Source organism: Siphateles boraxobius, unplaced genomic scaffold (assembly GCF_051911475.1).
Source record: "Siphateles boraxobius isolate OS27281-9 unplaced genomic scaffold, OSU_SipBor_1 86, whole genome shotgun sequence".
NCBI classification, from domain to species: Eukaryota; Metazoa; Chordata; class Actinopteri; order Cypriniformes; family Leuciscidae; genus Siphateles; species Siphateles boraxobius.
Window position 1 is genome coordinate 6,400,603 of NW_027509215.1, and position 18,186 is coordinate 6,418,788.

At 44.3% G+C, this 18,186-nt stretch overlaps 1 protein-coding gene across 1 annotated transcript; it reads right to left on the reverse strand.

Moving 5' to 3' along the window:
• Positions 1–770: 770 nt before the first annotated feature.
• On the reverse strand, positions 771–17,846 carry mcm6l (MCM6 minichromosome maintenance deficient 6, like). The gene is made up of 17 exons (XM_077221896.1): positions 17,731–17,846; positions 17,515–17,661; positions 16,442–16,552; positions 15,992–16,241; positions 14,948–15,113; positions 14,639–14,784; positions 6,298–6,448; positions 5,749–5,890; positions 5,501–5,642; positions 4,374–4,481; positions 4,125–4,280; positions 3,290–3,418; positions 2,966–3,127; positions 2,142–2,250; positions 1,629–1,826; positions 1,111–1,250; positions 771–1,011 (listed from the first exon to the last, which is right to left on the reverse strand). The coding sequence occupies exons 1-17, from the start codon at positions 17,823–17,825 to the stop codon at positions 889–891; spliced, it is 2,475 nt and encodes an 824-aa protein (XP_077078011.1). The 5' UTR covers positions 17,826–17,846; the 3' UTR covers positions 771–888.
• Positions 17,847–18,186: the final 340 nt, after the last annotated feature.

Sequence of the window (18,186 nt, forward strand, 5' to 3'; positions counted from 1 at the left end):
ATAAAAGGAATATTTTTTAAAATGACTTTTATTATTAAAAATGTATACAACTAAAAATTATTTTCGACCCTCGTGTGTGTGCATCGTTTATGTATAACTTTATGATGCCTTTAAAAAGTATGAAGTGCGTTTGAGAGCATTCACACAATGTACATTTTCTTAAACTCAAGCCTGAATTTAGCTGGATTTAATATTTTTTTTAATGATTTTAATAAAGAGAATCAGTAAAATAAGTGTCAGTGAACCAAATAAAATACGTCAGCAAATAAACTTTAGTTGAAGGCTTTTAAGATATCCCGTCTACATGTTGTAAATAGTTGCTATATAAATAATATAAACAAATAAAATTAATAAAAAGTTCCACTTAGCATGTCAGAGAACAAACCTTAAGCTCTGCACAATCTTTCCAAAGGTTACACAAAGAACATGCTACATTATTCCTTTAAATTCGAAATAAGATTTCAACAAATTAAACACTGGATGTTTTACTATTAATTAAATGCTTCAGCACTTGCCACATTTAGGTAAAAGAAACTTGATCAAATGATCAATTTTCTCTTCCCTCCCAAAATACTGAACATGTGTTTTTTGACTTGCAAAAAAAGGGCTAACTTTAAAGCTTTGTGTAATTTTCCATTTGTTTGATTGCTTAATACCCCTGACTACCCTTACATTTTTTTTTGTTGTTGCATTTTATCTTGTACTTGTCAATAAAGATACTGAGATCCACTGGGGATATCCCGCCACCTAGTGTTCAATAAACAAATGTCACAAATGCAAATCTATTTATTTTTCTGATTCACTTAATCAAATATCCCATATTACATTAGTCATTATTTAAGATCATAGAAGCACTAAAAATGATGAAGGTTGGTAAAGCCAGCTTGACTAGTCTTCCAGTATATAGTTGGGATTCACCACCAAAAACGGATCCTCCTCCATGACAGGCTCTTCTCCATCCTCACTGATCTTTTTCAGTCCTGTTTTAGTCAGTTCTATGATGATATGATCCTTAAAAAGAAAGAGAAACTTTATACTGCTTCATTTTAACTAAACAATGCCTTGTCAGTGTCAAGCTGAAGACAAATAAAAGTGATATGGCATACTAACATAATGGATGAGTCTATACAGCACTCTTTCAATGAGGTTCTTCTTAGCGACGAGTTCAGCTTCTGAATCAATTTCACTCTCCATTTCCTTCAGGTACCAGTTAACGAGTTCACTTTTCTTCAGAGAGGACTCCTCATCCACTAAAAACACAAACCTCCTTAATATCAAATGACACATTCAGATATATAACAGATTAGACATGCTTATTTCACCCTTCAGTTTATGCTCTTCAGAACTTTCAATACATCTTCACAATCTGGTTTCCTGGAATGCTTTGAGATCAAAATTAATCCAAAATGAGTTTTAAATGAGAAAGTTGGTTGTTCGGTCACTTTTTAAGAATTGCACAGTAATATAAAAAAAAGTAATGACATTAAAGAAATAAACAGTTTAATAATCACTAAGTTTCAGAGATGAACAAAACACGAATGAAAGAAAGAAAAAAGCATGAATGAAAAAAATAAACGAATGAAAAAAACACTGTCAGCTATGATTGTAATGGAAAAATCGGGACTTGCATTGTTCCATCTTTTGCATGTGCAGCACCAGCAGGTTGGAGACTCTCTTGTACTCAGCAAATGACATTCTGATAGCAGGTTTGGTTACCGCCAGCTTCTCCTGCTTCTCCGGCTCAGTGTCCATGGCCTCCACCGGATGACCGTTCACTTCACCTCCATTTTGACCTTCTGTCTCTTTACCAAACAGGTCATTCTGATCTGTGGAATCACAACTGAAATCAGTCATTTCATTTTAGAAGTTCCTTCTACACCGGATGACCTCTGATGTTTGATTTTATTGATTCATTGCTGGAAATAATGAAATGATTGCTAAATGGTCATGGAAGCGATACATTTGTAACAAAATAAGAGAGACAAAAAGTATTTGGACACTTCAGACACTTTTAACAGCAAGTGGCATTTGCAAACAAACTGCTTATTTTTTTCTGTTAGAGTACAAATTCATTATATTGAGATATTTGACAAGCCTATTTCACAAAAGGAATTGAACCGTATAAAAGAAAGCCATCTCACCATTCACATTGTCATCCTGCTCCTGGTCAAAATTGATGTCGGGCGAGTCAACACGAATGATGGACTTGTTCAGGAGTCTAAACGCTTCTTTCACATGTTTGGGCTGGACCTTTCCAAATGAAAAGGAAGAGGACACATTTCAAACTCTACATAAGCTGTGTCTGATGCACATCTGTGTATGTAGAAAACAGTGATCTCACCATCCACTGTTTTTACAAATAATAGAAATGTGGCTTTTAAAAGAAAGACTGCGAACAAAGAGCACAACCAGGTTCCTAACTGACGACATAGACTTGACAGAGTAGCCATCAAGTGTTAGACAGTGTTCTAGGTTACTACGTGTGGAGGTTTTTGGTCAAATAAATAATAACTTTTTCACAATTTAGTAGGAGGAAATCAGAAGGCATCCAATATTTTATATTGTTTTTGCAATCTGCAAGTTTTGTGAATTGGTATGTTTCGTCAGGCCACGAAGAAATTAGATTGATTATCATCAGCATAACAGTGAAACCTAACACCATGTACAGGGTGAAAAGCAAAGGTCCTAGTACTGAGCCTTGGGGTACTCCATACTGAACTTGTGATTGATACAATACCTCTTCGCTTACTGCTACTAACTGATAACGATTTGAACCATGCCAATGCGATTTAACTAATGCCAACGTAAATTTCAAGCCTATTCAAAAGAATGTTGTTGATAGTGTCAAATACAGTGCTCATGTCCATTAACACTAATAGATAGATGCAACCGCGATGGCATAAGTTCAAATCTTTTGTAATGGGAGTAGTCTCAGCACTATGATACGGTCTAGAGCCTGACAGACCTCGTCGGAGCAGTAGAGTCTGGTCATGGCTTCAGACAGACGCAGCATGCTCTCCAGCTGCCTCACAGTGATCCGCCAGGCTGATTTGGTGGTTCCTCCACCATCACGCTGCCGCAGACGCTTGTACTGGTCCACCACGAATTCCTGAGCCTCTGATGTGATCTACAGATCCAGGGTTATAAGTTCTATCATCTTACTTGTAATTCCAAACCTGAATGACTTTCTTCAGATTGTCTAGCTCAAAAAATGAGAAAAATTATTTGAGATCTACAACAAAGGACTAGATTTCAGTCAAGGCATCTTGAATAACGAATAGTGTCTTTCCTTTGGTTGAAACTGGCGGGCGAACAGTATGTATCTTTGGATTTCATCAGTACTGTAAACTCTTTCTACTGACTCAATGTTCCTGGCATGAAGATCTACAATCCGACGGGCGATGGCGTAGTCCGTAACCTGGTAGAAAGAAAAAAAAATACAAAAAGCTTTACACATGTACACTAATGTTCAAAAGTTTAGGGCCAATAATATAGTTAAAAATCTTTTTGAAAGAAGTCTCCTAGTCAACAAAGCTGCATTTATTTGATCTAAAATAAAAATAACAATAGTGAAACAATTTAAAATAACTTTAAACATTCTAAAATGTAATATATTCCTGTGATGGAAAGCTGAATTTTCAGGATCATTACTCCAGGGTTCAGTGTCACATGATCCTTCAGAAATCAGTCTAATATGATGATTTGCAAGAAACATTAATTATTATCAATGTTGAAACTTGTTGTGCTGCTTCATATTTTTGTAAAAATCATGATAGTTTTTTCAGGATGCTTTGATGAATAGAAAGTTAAGGAACAGCATTAATTTGAAAATTTATTTTATTATAAAAAAATAATAAAACTCTTGATCCAATTAATGCATTTAATTAATTTTATTACACAGGGATGCATCAAGTTGATCAAAAGAGTAAAGACATTTAGAATGAAAATGGCAATATTGTGATATGTACTACTATTGAGTACAATATTGAGCATATACACTACCGTTCAAAAGTTTGGGTCAGTGTGTGTGTGTGTGTGTGTGTGTGTGTGTGTGTGTGTGTGTGTGTGTGTGTGTGTGAAAACCGTAGTGTACATCTAATATAAGTAATTATATATGGTCTGACCTCATTGCATTCATCCACCAGTATGAAGAAAAGATCAAATCTGGACATGATGGGTGCGGACATGTTGACATTCTGTTTCAGAGACTTGGCGCGGTTATATCGGCCGTCTATGGGGTTGGCAGCAGCCAGGATGGAGGTGCGAGCATTCAGAGTAGCCTTGAACACACAGAAAGGGTTAGATATGGTGGATTACAGATTAAACAGACAATGCTTTTAAACAAAAGACAGTCCCAACAGAGGGACACACACCTTAACGCCTGCCTTTGTGATGGAGATGGTCTGCTGCTCCATGGCTTCATGGATGGCCACCTGGTCCTTAAGGTCCATCTTATCAAACTCATCGATACAACAAACCCCCTATAAACAAGACACGAAATGGTATTACATTTTCTAAAACAAATAAGATTGCTAGTTCTTTCTGGGAGGTTGTCAGATCATTGCACAGATTCTGCAGGGATGATCTTTTTCTGAAGGCCAAAAACTAGAAACGTTTAAAAACTTCAGGTTCAATCATTCAGAAGTCAATGGGTTTTTGGTTAAACGCCTGAAATAAGGTCCATGGTGAACAAGCTCAAGATATTTCCTTGTCTTTTATTTTATGACATAAAATACAGTAGTCAACATTTGAAGCGGATCAAAAAAGTTCATCAAAGTTGTCCTGAGACAAGAACGGGTATTGTTTAAAATTCATGTATAACTTTGATGAAAGGGTTTGATCCACTCCAAATGTCTAGGGACTACTGTAAATCAGTAATACACTCCTGTGAATTTTTTATTTTTTAAAGCTTTTACTTGTTAACAACCTTCTTTTTGTTAACAAGTAAGTGACAAGTGGCAAAATGCACTCCAGAGGTTGTTGGGGACATTAAATGTCATCATCTGAACAGGTAAACTCATCTACTCACTAGTCGCTTTCACAGCCTCAGTGTTTATAACTACACTTTAGCAAACTATTGTAACTCAAACTTTCAGGGAACATGTTTTTTAAATTAAGACTGAAAGATTTAATGAAAGAGAAGCTAACTGGTGGTGACATTGAAGTCATGTGACTGTAGTGTTGTTAATCATTTATAGCCTACCTTTGGCTTTTTACATCTGGTGATTGTATGTAGGCCAAATTGTGTTAATTTGTGAAGATTATCATGATGAACAAAACATGTAAGAATCATAAAGCTTTCGTTGGTCACAGAGCTTATATTTAGCAATAATCTAAAAGACAATGGAAAAATCCCATCGGGTTTTTGTCGAGTGAATCAGTGCGATGACTTCTGGATTGGCCTACAAAAATGTCAACACTGGAACAATAAAGCTAATTCGAAAGCCACATACTGACAGATTTAGAGGAATACTTCTGGAAAAGTTCAAAGGAAATATACATTATCAGCCAACATGAGGGCTCCTGCTTCAATGACAAACTCATGCGACTCCTCGTCTTTGACCACAGCGGCAGTCAGACCCGCGGCACTGCTGGCTTTACCACTGGTGTACACTGCTCTGGGGGCAAAATCCTCCACGTGCCTGAGAGAAAAAACACAAATACATCCCCATCCAGCCATCAGACACTCCAATGAGCTGTATTTTAGGTTTAAATAGTCAGAGAAAGAGTTTCACACATCATATTTACTTGAGGAACTGGCTCTTAGATGTACTCGGGTCTCCAACTATACACACGTTGATGTCGCCACGTAAAGACGTCCCCTCCATGGTCGTCTTACCAACACCACCAAACAACATCAGCAGAATCCCACGTTTAATTTCATCATTACCTGAAAAACCAAAAATGATTATTAAGCAAGCTGTCTAGCAGATGGTAGTTCAAAACAGAAAGACTGGAGATTATTCTGAACATGAAGTGGTCAAGTGATCAAGGAAGTCTTGTTTACTTGATACTAAGTGCCTCAAACTCTTAATATCTTTCCTATTCACCTCTTTTTTAACGTTAGAAAAGGTATGGCCATTTGTAACCGTCATCCACTTCCAGTCTGTTATATAATTTCAATTTAGATCGTAATCAAACACATTGGATTGTTGCGCAACTAGTTTAACCGTTTACTGCACTTTGTTATTCTTTTAGTTATTTACCTATAGTGGCTAATGAATCAAGTCTCGCACATTCACAGAAAACACCCTAGAACCAATGAACACTGATCATTGAGAAATGACCGGAAAGCACCGTGAATGGTGGGGAAGAGACTTGTGCAGAGGTTGTGATAGAGATTCTTGTCTTGGCTCATCTCAAACACTTTCTCCCATTCCTGCACGGTCATCTGGTTCTTCACACTCTCAGCTGTCTGATCCTCCTGACGAAGCGCCTTTCCTCCAAACTAAAAAACATTGCAACAACAAACATGAAATTTATCACAAAACTGACGAGTGATGTACAGTAGCTTGAAGGTTTTAATAAATCAAAAAAAAATAAAAAAATTAACAGGGATGCCAAAGTTAAAGAAATGAATACAATAATAAATGTGTAGTTTTCAAAACTATTTTATGTTTTGAAAACTGAAAGTCTGAGCAAATAATTTTGGATAATTGGGTAAAAACTCGGTATGTTGTTCAGCATGTCTTATCAGGAGAAAAATGATACCAGTCCTAGTAAAGTTCTTCAGCAACGAGCCGGCCGCCTCTTGATATTTGCCAAATTTTACATATTGCTACTTCTGACATCTCTACCTGTTGTAGCTTATTCCATGTGTGCACCAAATAGACACTGACACAGGTCAGGATAATTAAACGTCACTGTTTTTGTAAATGCATTTTGGAAAATTCATCTTTTGAGCCGTTTTTTTTAATGAACATTTCAGTGCATCAAAATATAATGACATTAAATGTATTAGGTTTGCAACAGCTGGACTGCTGCTTACATATTTCTTGATTCATTTTTCTTAATTAACTAGATGCACTTGACCTTGAATTTATTTTATTATTTAAACTTAATGTGGAATTTATCATTGATTATCTCCTAACAAGTAGTTTCTGAGTAGATTTGAAAGTAAGCAAACAATCAGTTCGCGTAATCAATGTGTTGGATGCAGAAGAAATGGGCAGGAATAAACATATGAGGAATTCTGACAAGGGCCAAATTGTTATCAGGTTCAGGTTCCTTTATTTGTACCCGTAGGTAGATTTGTTTTGCAGTTTCAGAGTTATCCACACATTTTTAAGACAAACACAGACAACAAACTTAAGACAATAATACAAATAAAAATAGCTTCTGTGTCATCTGTGCATTTTGTTCCTCTGATTGACGGCTGCTGGGACAAAGCTATTTTTATAACGCTTAGTTCTGCACTTTGGGACTATATACCTACGTCTAGAAGGAAAAAGGTGAAATTCACTGTGCAGAGGGTGGGCATCATCATTTAAAATGGAGCCAGTTATCCGCTGTAACTGTCTGGTATACAGGGACACTGGGCTAAACTGTGACGCACCAATCAGCTTACTAGACCATTTAACAATTTGATTTAGGGAGTTTCTATTCTTTAAAAGATAGGTTCCCAAACCATGTCACCAAAGAGAAAGATAAACTTGATTCAACAAAAGCGCGGTAGAATTAGACCATCATGGTTTTGTCAATGTTAAAATAAGACAGTTTCCTCAAACAAAACAAGTGCTGGTACCCCTTTTTGAACACAGATTCACAATTTGCCTCAAAGTATGGGAAAGCTTGTTGGTGGCTCCCGGTTATCAGTGGTGAGGATTTACCAACAGTGTTCTGAGGAGGAACAAGCCACAAACCAGTGACAGGGTTTTAGGCGCCCAAGGATCTTTGATGCACAAAAGCAACGAAGGCCATCCCATCTGGACTGAGACAGAAGGTCTAATGTGGCAAAACGATACTCGGTTACTAACGTAACCTCGGTTCTCTCTAGAGAGGGAACGAGTATTGCGTAAGTTTAGCTTACGCTACGGGAAAGATTCATCTTCTCGAGATACTGAAGCCAAAAAATTATCCTTAATTTTGTATAACTTGTCAACGCAGTGCAGCAGCTAGCAGACCTAGAGCAGGCCATCTCGCGTGCTCATTGGCTGCCCTGCGGGCAACTGCTGCAGCCTACCAGTGCGCCCGGCGTGACGTCACGCCCAATGAAGGGCGCCCGCGCCTTTATAGCGTCACAGCCCACCAGATAGGCGTGGCTTAGCGTATAAAATAGGGGCTGTAGGCTGAATTCTCTGTTTTTTTGACGACTGAAGCGAAGTCGCTCGTGGCGTGAGCACGGCCGGTTACGCAATACTCGTTCCCTCTCTAGAGAGAACCGAGGTTACGTTAGTAACCGAGTATCGTTCTCTTACGAGAGGTTCTCTCGTATTGCGTAAGTTTAGCTTACGCTACGGGAACACTTTGTCAACGCCGTGCGCGCCAAGCATCCACATGAGACCCCGAGCTTAAGGGGAACCCCATAAGTGGAAAAAATAAGGTGGCCAGCCACGCGGGCCATCACTTGTACATAAGCACACATAGGGAATACAGAGCAGCGTGCCGGTCTGTATAGTCATATGGCACATACCCTACTTAGTGCAGCTCAACCAGATGAGCTGAGTCATGAACGTGATCTGAGCAGGAGATCTGGATAGAATACACCTCTTTTCAGACTGACAACAGTTTAGCCTGCAAGGCAGGAACTTCTAGGTTATAAAACCTGACAAAGGTAGACGGGGAGCTCCAGCCCGCCGCTACACATATGTCATGGATAGAAATTCCACTGGACCATGCCCACGACGAGGCCACGCCTCTCGTGGAATGAGCCCTGATGCCCAGAGGGCATTGCAGGCCTTTTGACGCGTAAGCTGCCGCTATAGCGTCCACTATCCATCTGGACAGGCTCGGTTTCGAGGAGGCAAGCCCCTTGGCGCGCCCACCAAACGAAACGAAAAGCTGTTCCGAACGCCTGAAGGAGGCGGAGCGCGTAATGTAAAACCTCAGCGCTCTGACAGGGCAGAGGAGATTCACATCACTTTCGCTGTCAGATGCTGGAACCTGCGCTCTGAATGGAGTGCCCATCACTTTAGGGACATAACCATGTCTAGGTCTGAGGATGACTTTAGAGTCATTTGGTCCGAACTCAAGACACGACGCGCTGACAGACAGCGCGTGCAGATCCCCTACACGTTTTACTGACGACAGTGCAGTCAGAAAAACGGCTTTTAGTGATAGATATTTCAACTCCACGGAGTCTAGTGGTTCAAATGGAAAAGCTTTCAGGGCCTTTCGAGGACCAGTGAAAGATCCCACATGGGAACCGACGGGGGGCGCGGCGGATTCATCCTTCTAGCTCCTCTAAGGAAGCGGATGACCAACTCATGTCTTCCCAGTGACTGGCCGTGCGTCGATACCGCGAATGCTGCTACGGCCGCCACGTAAACTTTGAGCGTGGATGGGGATCTTCCCTTATCCAACAGCTCTTGTAAGAAAGTGAGCAGATGCGCCACCCCGCATGTCCGCGGGTCCAGACCTCTGTCGGTGCACCATCCAGAGAACACCGACCATTTAGACGCGTAGAGCCTTCTCGTGGAAGGGGCTCTAGACTGCGTGATCGTGTTCATCACTCCTTCTGGCAGGGCAACGAGTACCCGTTGATCAACCATGCATGCAGAGACCAGCGCTCTGGATGGGGATGCCAGATCGTGCCGCGAGCTTGAGAGAGGAGATCTGCCCTCACCGGAATCGGCCACGGAGCTGTATGTGACAGCCGTGCCAGTTCCGGGAACCAAGTCTGATTCTCCCAACGCGGGGCTGTGAGGAGCACCGAGTGGCGCGTTTCCCTGATCCTCTTGATCACCTGTGGCAACAGAGAGACCGGAGGGAAAGCATATAGCGGGAGGCTGGGCCAAACCTGGGCCAGCGCGTCCTCGTCCTTCGAGAAGAACATCGGGCATTGAGCGTTGTCTTTTGACGCAAACAGGTCGACTTCCGCTCTGCCGAATAGGCGCCACAGTTTCTGGACCGTTTGGGGGTGCAGGGACCATTCCCCTGGGGGAACATTGTCCCTGGACAGTCTGTCTGGGCCGTCGTTCAAATGGCCAGGCACATGCGCCGCCCTCAGCGAGCGCAGGTTCGTCTGTGACCAAATAAGGAGGCGTTCCGTCAGAATGCAGAGATTTCTGGATCTGACACCGCCCTGACGGTTTACATAGGATACCACAGATGTGTTGTCCGAGCGGACAAGAACATGCTGGTCCTGTATAAACGTGAGGAAGCACTTCAGTGCATTCTCGACCGCTATCATTTCCAGACAGTTTATGTGAAAACCCTTCTCCTGGTCTGACCACTGGCCAAAGGCCGGTCTGCCCTCGAACAGCGCGCCCCAACCCGAGTTGGACGCGTCTGTCGAGATGACCTTCCGATAAGAGATGGTTCCCATCATTACTCCATGCTGGTACCAATCGGCCACTAACCAGGGCTGCAGAGCTGTTATGCAGGTCTGAGTTACTCTGATTTTCTGGCCGCCAGACACCCAGGCTCGGCGAGGCGCGCGAGCGTTCAACCAGCGTTGGAGCGGGCGCATGCGCAGTAGGCCCAGCTGGAGCACCGCTGCAGCTGATGCCATACAGCCCAACATCCTTTGAAATGTTTTCAAAGGGAGAAAGCTGCCCTTCTGGAAAGATGCGGCTAGGTGGCGAACACGGCGCGCGCGCTGTGTCGATAAACGAGCCGTCATGGTCACCGAGTCCAGTTCTATTCCTAAAAAGGAAATTGACTGGGTGGGCAGTAATGAGCTCTTGGTCCAGTTGACCGTGAGACCCAAGCTTTCCAGATGACTGAGAAGCACTGTTCTGTGAGATAGTAGTTCTGTCTCTGACTGTGCCAATATCAGCCAATCGTCCAGATAGTTCATTATGCGCAGCCCCTGACTTCTCAGGGGGGCGAGCGCCGCGTCCATGCACTTTGTAAATGTACGGGGTGCTAGGGACAGGCCGAACGGCAGGACGGTGTATTGATATGCCTGACCGTCGAAGGCGAATCTCAAAAATTGCCTGTGACGGGGTACTATCTGAATCTGAAAATAGGCATCCTTCAGATCTAGAGAAATAAACCAGTCCCTCGGGGCGAACGTGCGCGAGGATTTTTCTGGTCGTAAGCATTTTGAACGGTCTTTTTACAAGCACTTTGTTCAAATATCTCAGATCTAGGATAGGTCTGAAGGCTCCGTCCTTCTTGGGTACGAGAAAATATCGGCTGTAAAAGCCTGACTCGCTCAGAGAAGGCGGCACCTTTTCTATAGCCCCTTTGCACAGCAGCTTTGCTATTTCTGCGTGAAGTAGGTGTGCTACTTCCGCATTCACTATCGTCGCGGTCCGGGCTTGAAAGCGCGGAGGACGGCGAACGAATTGAAGTGCATAGCCCTGCTTTATTGTGCTCAACACCCATTCTGAAATCCCTGGGATAGTTTCCCACGCAGCTATGTGAGCCGCCAGGGGGCGAATGGCCTCCGGGTTCAGACCGCCGCCATTTGCGGGCTTGTGAAACTGAACCGGAGCCGAGAGTGCGGCGCGCGCTCTCGGTTCTGGGCAATGGCGCTCGCTGACAGCCGAGACCGGCTGACTTATGTGAGATGTCCCGATCATAAGGGATGGGGAACATACTTTTGCCACACTTTGACGCGCGAGCAGCGCTCTGGGCGGGAGAGCTCTCTGTAAGCGTGAGCGCGCGCACGCGGGCACGAGACTTACAACTGTATCTGACGCCCCGATCATAGTAGATGGGGAGCGTCTTATTAACGCCCTGTGTTTCGTGATAACACTTAAACGCACAGGCGGGACCCGGGGGAAGGTTTGTGTTAGCAAGCGTGAGCGCTCTCTGGCGGGCACGAGACTTACGTTCATAAGCTTCTTTGATCGTGTAACAGAGCGGGCAGATAGTGGGCACAAACCTGTGGACACATTTCTTACATTCAACACTCGAGCGGCTTTTCTGCGCTTTATGAGAGTGTGCTCTGTGAGTGACACGGGATTTTGAGTGCTTATGTGTAGGGGTGAACACTGGGGCGTGGGCACATTCACTACACTTAAAACACTGACGGCGTGAGCCGGACCAGACATTATACTCTTTTTGAGATTTCTCTGGGTCACCGTGAAAACGGCGTTTGTGTGCAGGCGAGAGGGTGAATAAACCGGCTCGTTGGCTGCTAGTTGAACCACTGCAGTAGCCTGTTCGAAGGGGACTGACAGGGAAATGAACTTTGACGGCGGTCCGGCCGCAGCGGGACACGCGCGTCTTTTCTCTCCCGCTGTTAGGAGGGCTTCGCGTGCTCAGACTTCAGCGTGAGCCTTTGCCGAGGCCCTCTGGGGGGCGGCGGTCTGCGACGGCTGTCTGAGCGCGATCTAGGGCGGCCGCCCTGACGTCGCTGCGAAGGCTGATGCTGAGGCTGTGCTGGACGCTGGGTGCTGGTTCGCACAGGAGGCTGGCTTTGTCTCTCGCGAGAGCGGCCTGTGGCGGAACTCGAGCGTCGCGGCAGGAAGAGGTTCATGGCCTGCGTGGTCTTTTGCACCATAGAGAAGCGGTCAACAATCCCGTTCACCGCTGGGCCGAAGAGACCAGTGGGGGAAAGCGGCCGGTTCAGAAAGGTGGCTCGCTCAGTTTCCCTCATATCCGCGAGCGTTAACCAGAGGTGCCTCTCCGTCACGGTTAACGCGGCCATGGCTCGTCCGATGGCCTGGGCTGCAGCTTTGGTGGCGCGGAGAGAAAGATCCGTCGCGCTTCTCAAATCCGTAACCGCAGCTGGGTCCCGGCCCTTCTCATCCCATTCACGGAGGAGGTCGGCTTGCAGGATCTGAAGCACAGCCATCGAGTGTAGAGCAGACACGGCCTGGCCGGAGGCGGCATAAGCGCGGCCGACCAAGGCGGAAGTGGCTCTGCAGGCTTTAGACGGGAGGGCTGACCGTGACCGCCATCTCGCGGAGGGCGGGCAAAGGTGCGCTGCGACGGCCTCTTCCACAGGGGGAATCGCTGTGTACCCTTTCTCGGCGGCGCCGTCCACTCGGGAGAGCGACGCGGAGGCCTGTGACTGAAGTCTAGCAGAAAAAGGTGAATTCCACGACTTCGTCAGCTCCGCATGAAGTTCCGGCAGGAATGGAGCGGGCCTGGTTTCTGAAACTGCGCGGCGGCGACTTTGAAGGAAGCAGCCGTCGAGCCTGTTCGGCGCGGGTTCCTTCGGCAGCGACCACTCGAGCCCGAGACGGTCGACAGCTTGCGTCAGCAGGCGCATAAGTTCCGCGTCAGCTCCAGCGTGGGTACGGGCGGATTCCTGGATTGACGAGGAGGCGGAGTGAAGCGACCATTCCTCGCTGTCTGATGCCAGGATAGAGCAGCAGTCTTTTGTGGCGTGTCCCACGGACTCATCCTCCGAAGTGACGGCAGTGAGGCTCGCAAGCGGCAGCTGCGCGTCAGTGAGGAGAGGTGGGGAAGGCGAGAGCGAGGCTCGAGGGAGGTTCTCCGGCGAGCGCGTCGCTGTGGCCACAGGTTCCGGCTGTCTCAGGGAACGGCGCTTCTTTCTGCGCGGTCCCACAGGGGGCGGAGTGACTGCTGTGGTGTTGAACGCTTCGAGTCGAGCCCGCAGGGTCGACAGCGGAAGCTCCTCACAGAGCTCGCAGCCCCCGGACGCGAGGGCGAGCTCTGCGTGTTCCAGGCCCAGGCAGAGAGCGCAGATCAGGTGGCGGCCTCCGGCGCTGAGCGGGGCTTTACACGAGCCGCAGGAAGTGCGAGGCATCTTTAAAAAGACGCTCGCTGCTCTTTTAGAATGATTTGCAAAAAGGATACGTCGCCGGATAGCGTAGCTCGCACGAATGGCTGAAGGTGGCGAGGACGGCCGGCTTCCTCAGCGCTGTCCTAAGCTGGCTGTTCGCTGTTCGACGGCGGCGGTGGCTTCTCTCAAATCCAGCGATGCGAAGAGCTCGCTGAAGAGTCGAAAAATCAGAGAATTCAGCCTACAGCCCCTATTTTATACGCTAAGCCACGCCTATCTGGTGGGCTGTGACGCTATAAAGGCGCGGGCGCCCTTCATTGGGCGTGACGTCACGCCGGGCGCACTGGTAGGCTGCAGCAGTTGCCCGCAGGGCAGCCAATGAGCACGCGAGATGGCCTGCTCTAGGTCTGCTAGCTGCTGCACTGCGTTGACAAGTTATACAAAATTAAGGATAATTTTTTGGCTTCAGTATCTCGAGAAGATGAATCTTTCCCGTAGCGTAAGCTAAACTTACGCAATACGAGAGAACCTCTCGTAAGAGAACTATGATGATGTTTATGGGAGGAATGCGTCACCACACACAGTTCAGTGTGATGCTCTGGGGAATGTTCTGCTGGGAAACCCTGGGTCCGGCCATTCATGAGGACGTAAATTTGACATGTGCCACAGGAATTGAAGAATCTCCTGCTAACCTTCAGGGTTTATGCCTCAGCGGATGAGCGCTGGTCTGACAGCAGCATATTCGGCAATTGTTCATAATGTTTTGGTTCATCGGCGTGTACGAAGCAAGGCATATCTGCTACAATTCATGTTGTGATAAACGGCTCTTACCCGTGGGTTAGTTGGGGCCACATAGTTAGCCAAGAAGGCCAGTCTGTAGGAGAGTTCTCTGACACCCAAAGCCTTGAGCCCCTGAAGACCGTCGGCCTCAAAGCCCTCCCTCGCCGTCACCCTGCTGCTGGTTTCTGCCCGCGTGCCTAGAAAGATGAGAAGAAATGTTCCAATATGACTAAACGACATCATAATGCACGTGGGCAAATGGCTTTCCTTTTTTTCTTCGTACAGTAAAGACAGATCCGTCAATTTTAGACTTTACTTTTATTAAATCTCTATTGTATTAATAGAAAAATAGAACAGAACCAGCGAGTGCCATGGCGGACACATCAGGCACTACTATCAGTGTGCCGGTGAAGTCACAGCGATCTCCTGCTTGTGCCATCTCCACGGCCTCGGCCCTCAGGATCACCTCCACACTGCGGGGAATACAGCCTCTCGGCAGCTCCGCCTGCGTCTCCTGGATCCGCACCTGAACAAGTCAAGCAGGATCAGGATCAACTACCATACATCTCACACCAGCCCATCATCAATGAAGATAATAATTTACCATTCAATATTTATACCAATTATGCATAAAATTACAGGTGAAAAGGCTAATGAATTATTATGAATTTACACATGCACAAATGCGCATATAGCAATTTAAATTTGCATGAAGTGATATTGACTTGTTAACTTTTTTGTGATCAGATTCGATTTTCTAAAAGTTGATTAACAAAATATTTAAACTAATTAGTCACCATGAAATTAAAATGGAAACTTTTTTTTATGGAAATGCAGTATTTATTATAAATGATTTATCTGCAATTAGTTTAAATCATGTGTCCTCACAATCAATCAAAACAACTTCCCTTCCCCTTGCAGCAACATATCCTCTCTTCTCTGATGACATGTTTACTGCATGAGGGCGAAGCAACCTGTCACTCACATCAGATCCACCAATAGCAAACCACAACCATTTAACCAATTCCTCATGGACAAAATCAAATCACCCTAAATGTTTTCTTGTTCGAGAAGCGATTTCACATTTGACACTTCATGCATGCATGTCATTTTAAATATGCTTTGTACCCTGTAAAATAAAAAAAACATAAGCAACAATTTTCAGCAACATCACTTAAGCAAAATGTAAAATTAGGAGACTTATGAAACCTGGCATCCTGCTGGTTTTTCTTTAAGAGCAATATCTCCCTCAAAGAAAATGGCCACTAAAAGCTGCCTACAACTTACGCTTTAGAATTAATCAAAAGTTTTCATATTTTATTTTGGATGTTTTCTGAAACCTGTGTAGCTAGTAGCTGCAATTGCAAACTGTTGGGAAAAGAAGTCAAAACTGTATAGTCTTACTTTCTGAAAGTCAACAAAGCGTGACTTGTTTGTGTCGAGCATGAAGCGTTGGCGGTTGGCACACACAGGGTTCTTGCAGATAGTCGGCTGTGTGTATTTGAACTGCTGCTCCACATCTTTGATGACAGACTGACAGTCCAGACACAGAAAGGTGCCGCTGACCAGCTCTGGATGCACGGGGTGTGTGCGCACCACCTGACCGCTGAACCGTAACAAACTGCCGATGCGGGCGGTGGACAGCTCACGGATCCTGGGAAGCACGGGGCAAAGAGGTCAGCCAATCATGTCAGGCAATTTACATATATTTGAAGGATCAAAAAGAAGGTGCAAATTAAAGAAATATATGGAACTATAAGCAAGATATATGAGCTCTTTACAGTGATAGGAGGGCTTTATTTAAAGGTCAAATCCTACAAAAAAAAAAATTTGTATAAGAACAGAAATACTTACTTCTGCTTAGATGGAAAGTCTGAAAAAGCCACATAAAACTCTTTGGATGGTGGAATATTTCCATGATCTCTGGCAAAGTGGCGAACTGCTCTGCAGAGAAACGGGTAAACCCTGATAAAAACATTAGGAAAGATAATATGAGCTTATGAATGCAGCAAACTGATGACTTATTCATTCACAGATAACATTTTCCAATAATACTGAAATGTTTTTAAACACTTGATTTAAATGAACATGGGAAACCATTTGCATTCCCAGCCAACTGAAGAATTTTAAAATATATGCAATTAAGAATGGATATGGCAGTGTGTTTTATAAAAACCTTTGCTCCTAAAACACTCAAAACGTACCATAGTACTACCATGATTTTACCACGGACTAGGCTTCTTTTATATGCCAATATCTGACATCACTGTAACATGGTACTGCTCTGCCACATTGCTTTTTTGTGTAGTGTTGTTGAAATATAGTTAGCTATAATTAATTAATTTAATGCATTTTTTTTTCATAGGCCTATCTAATGAATGTGTATAATTAGCATATTAAGTGTTTGAGGATAATAAATAAAATTATAATTAGCGCATTGACACGGCAAACGTTCAAATGAATATACACAAGATCTATACACACACACACACACACACACAAAATGTATGCATCTCTTGATGTAAATAACATCACAACATTTATTTCCATCAAGAGGTGCATCAATTTTGGTCAAGAAAGACCATGTATTGATAATGCAAGAGTCCAGCACTGTGTAAAGTGTCCTCCAGCACATCCCAAAGACATCAATGAGTTTAAGCTCTGGACTCAGAGGTGCGTCAATTCATGTGTGAAAATGATTCTTCATGCTCCTCACAACCATTCTTTCAGTTTGATCCTGATGAATCTTGACATTGTCATCCTGGAATATAGCTATGATGTCTTCCTGGTTGTTTACACACTCCATCAAAGGTTAGAAGAACTGTTGCCAAACATAACATGCTAGAAACATCACTGCAACAATGATCCAATCATAGAGTCTTAAGTCCTATTTAAAGACATTACTCTTAAAGAAACCAGCGGTTCACCTGTAATATTCCTCTTGAATGGTGGTGGCGAGCTGCTGGTTGTAGTGCTCGATGTTACTGAAGCTCACGGTCAGTGTGTTTCTCTCGGGCCTGATCAACTCTTGCGCGTCAGACAGATATAAAGCATCGCCAGTTTTATCCTGAAATCTGATCAATCACGTTTTAGAAATTAAGCTTATTAGGCTCTCCATATAAAAGCCCTGCAACTGCACTCACTCTTCCAAAAACTCCAGAAATAACTTCTGACACTTCTCGGACAGCTCATCGCGCACTTGCACGCCCGCGGACGCAGATTCAGCTCCGGGCTCCATCACACTCACACACACACTCAGCTCTCACACACACCTGTACAAGGTAATGATGAACCGCCCAATCATATACATGCTGCGCCATGACGTCGACTAAACGACGTGAAATACCTGGACATATAGCGATAGTGCATTCAATTCAAATTAATTATATTAAATAAAAAGCATTATTGGCACATCATTTTACATTCTCTAGCCGTTCTTTTTTAATGTTTGCAAATGCATTGCATATATTAAGCTTTTTTTTTTTTGCTACTAAAATAATCACAATTTCAAACGGTGCACACTGGAGTCAAAAATGACAACCCTTAGAAATATTATATATTCGGTAAGATGAACAACATTTCTGAATGTTCAGCACCTA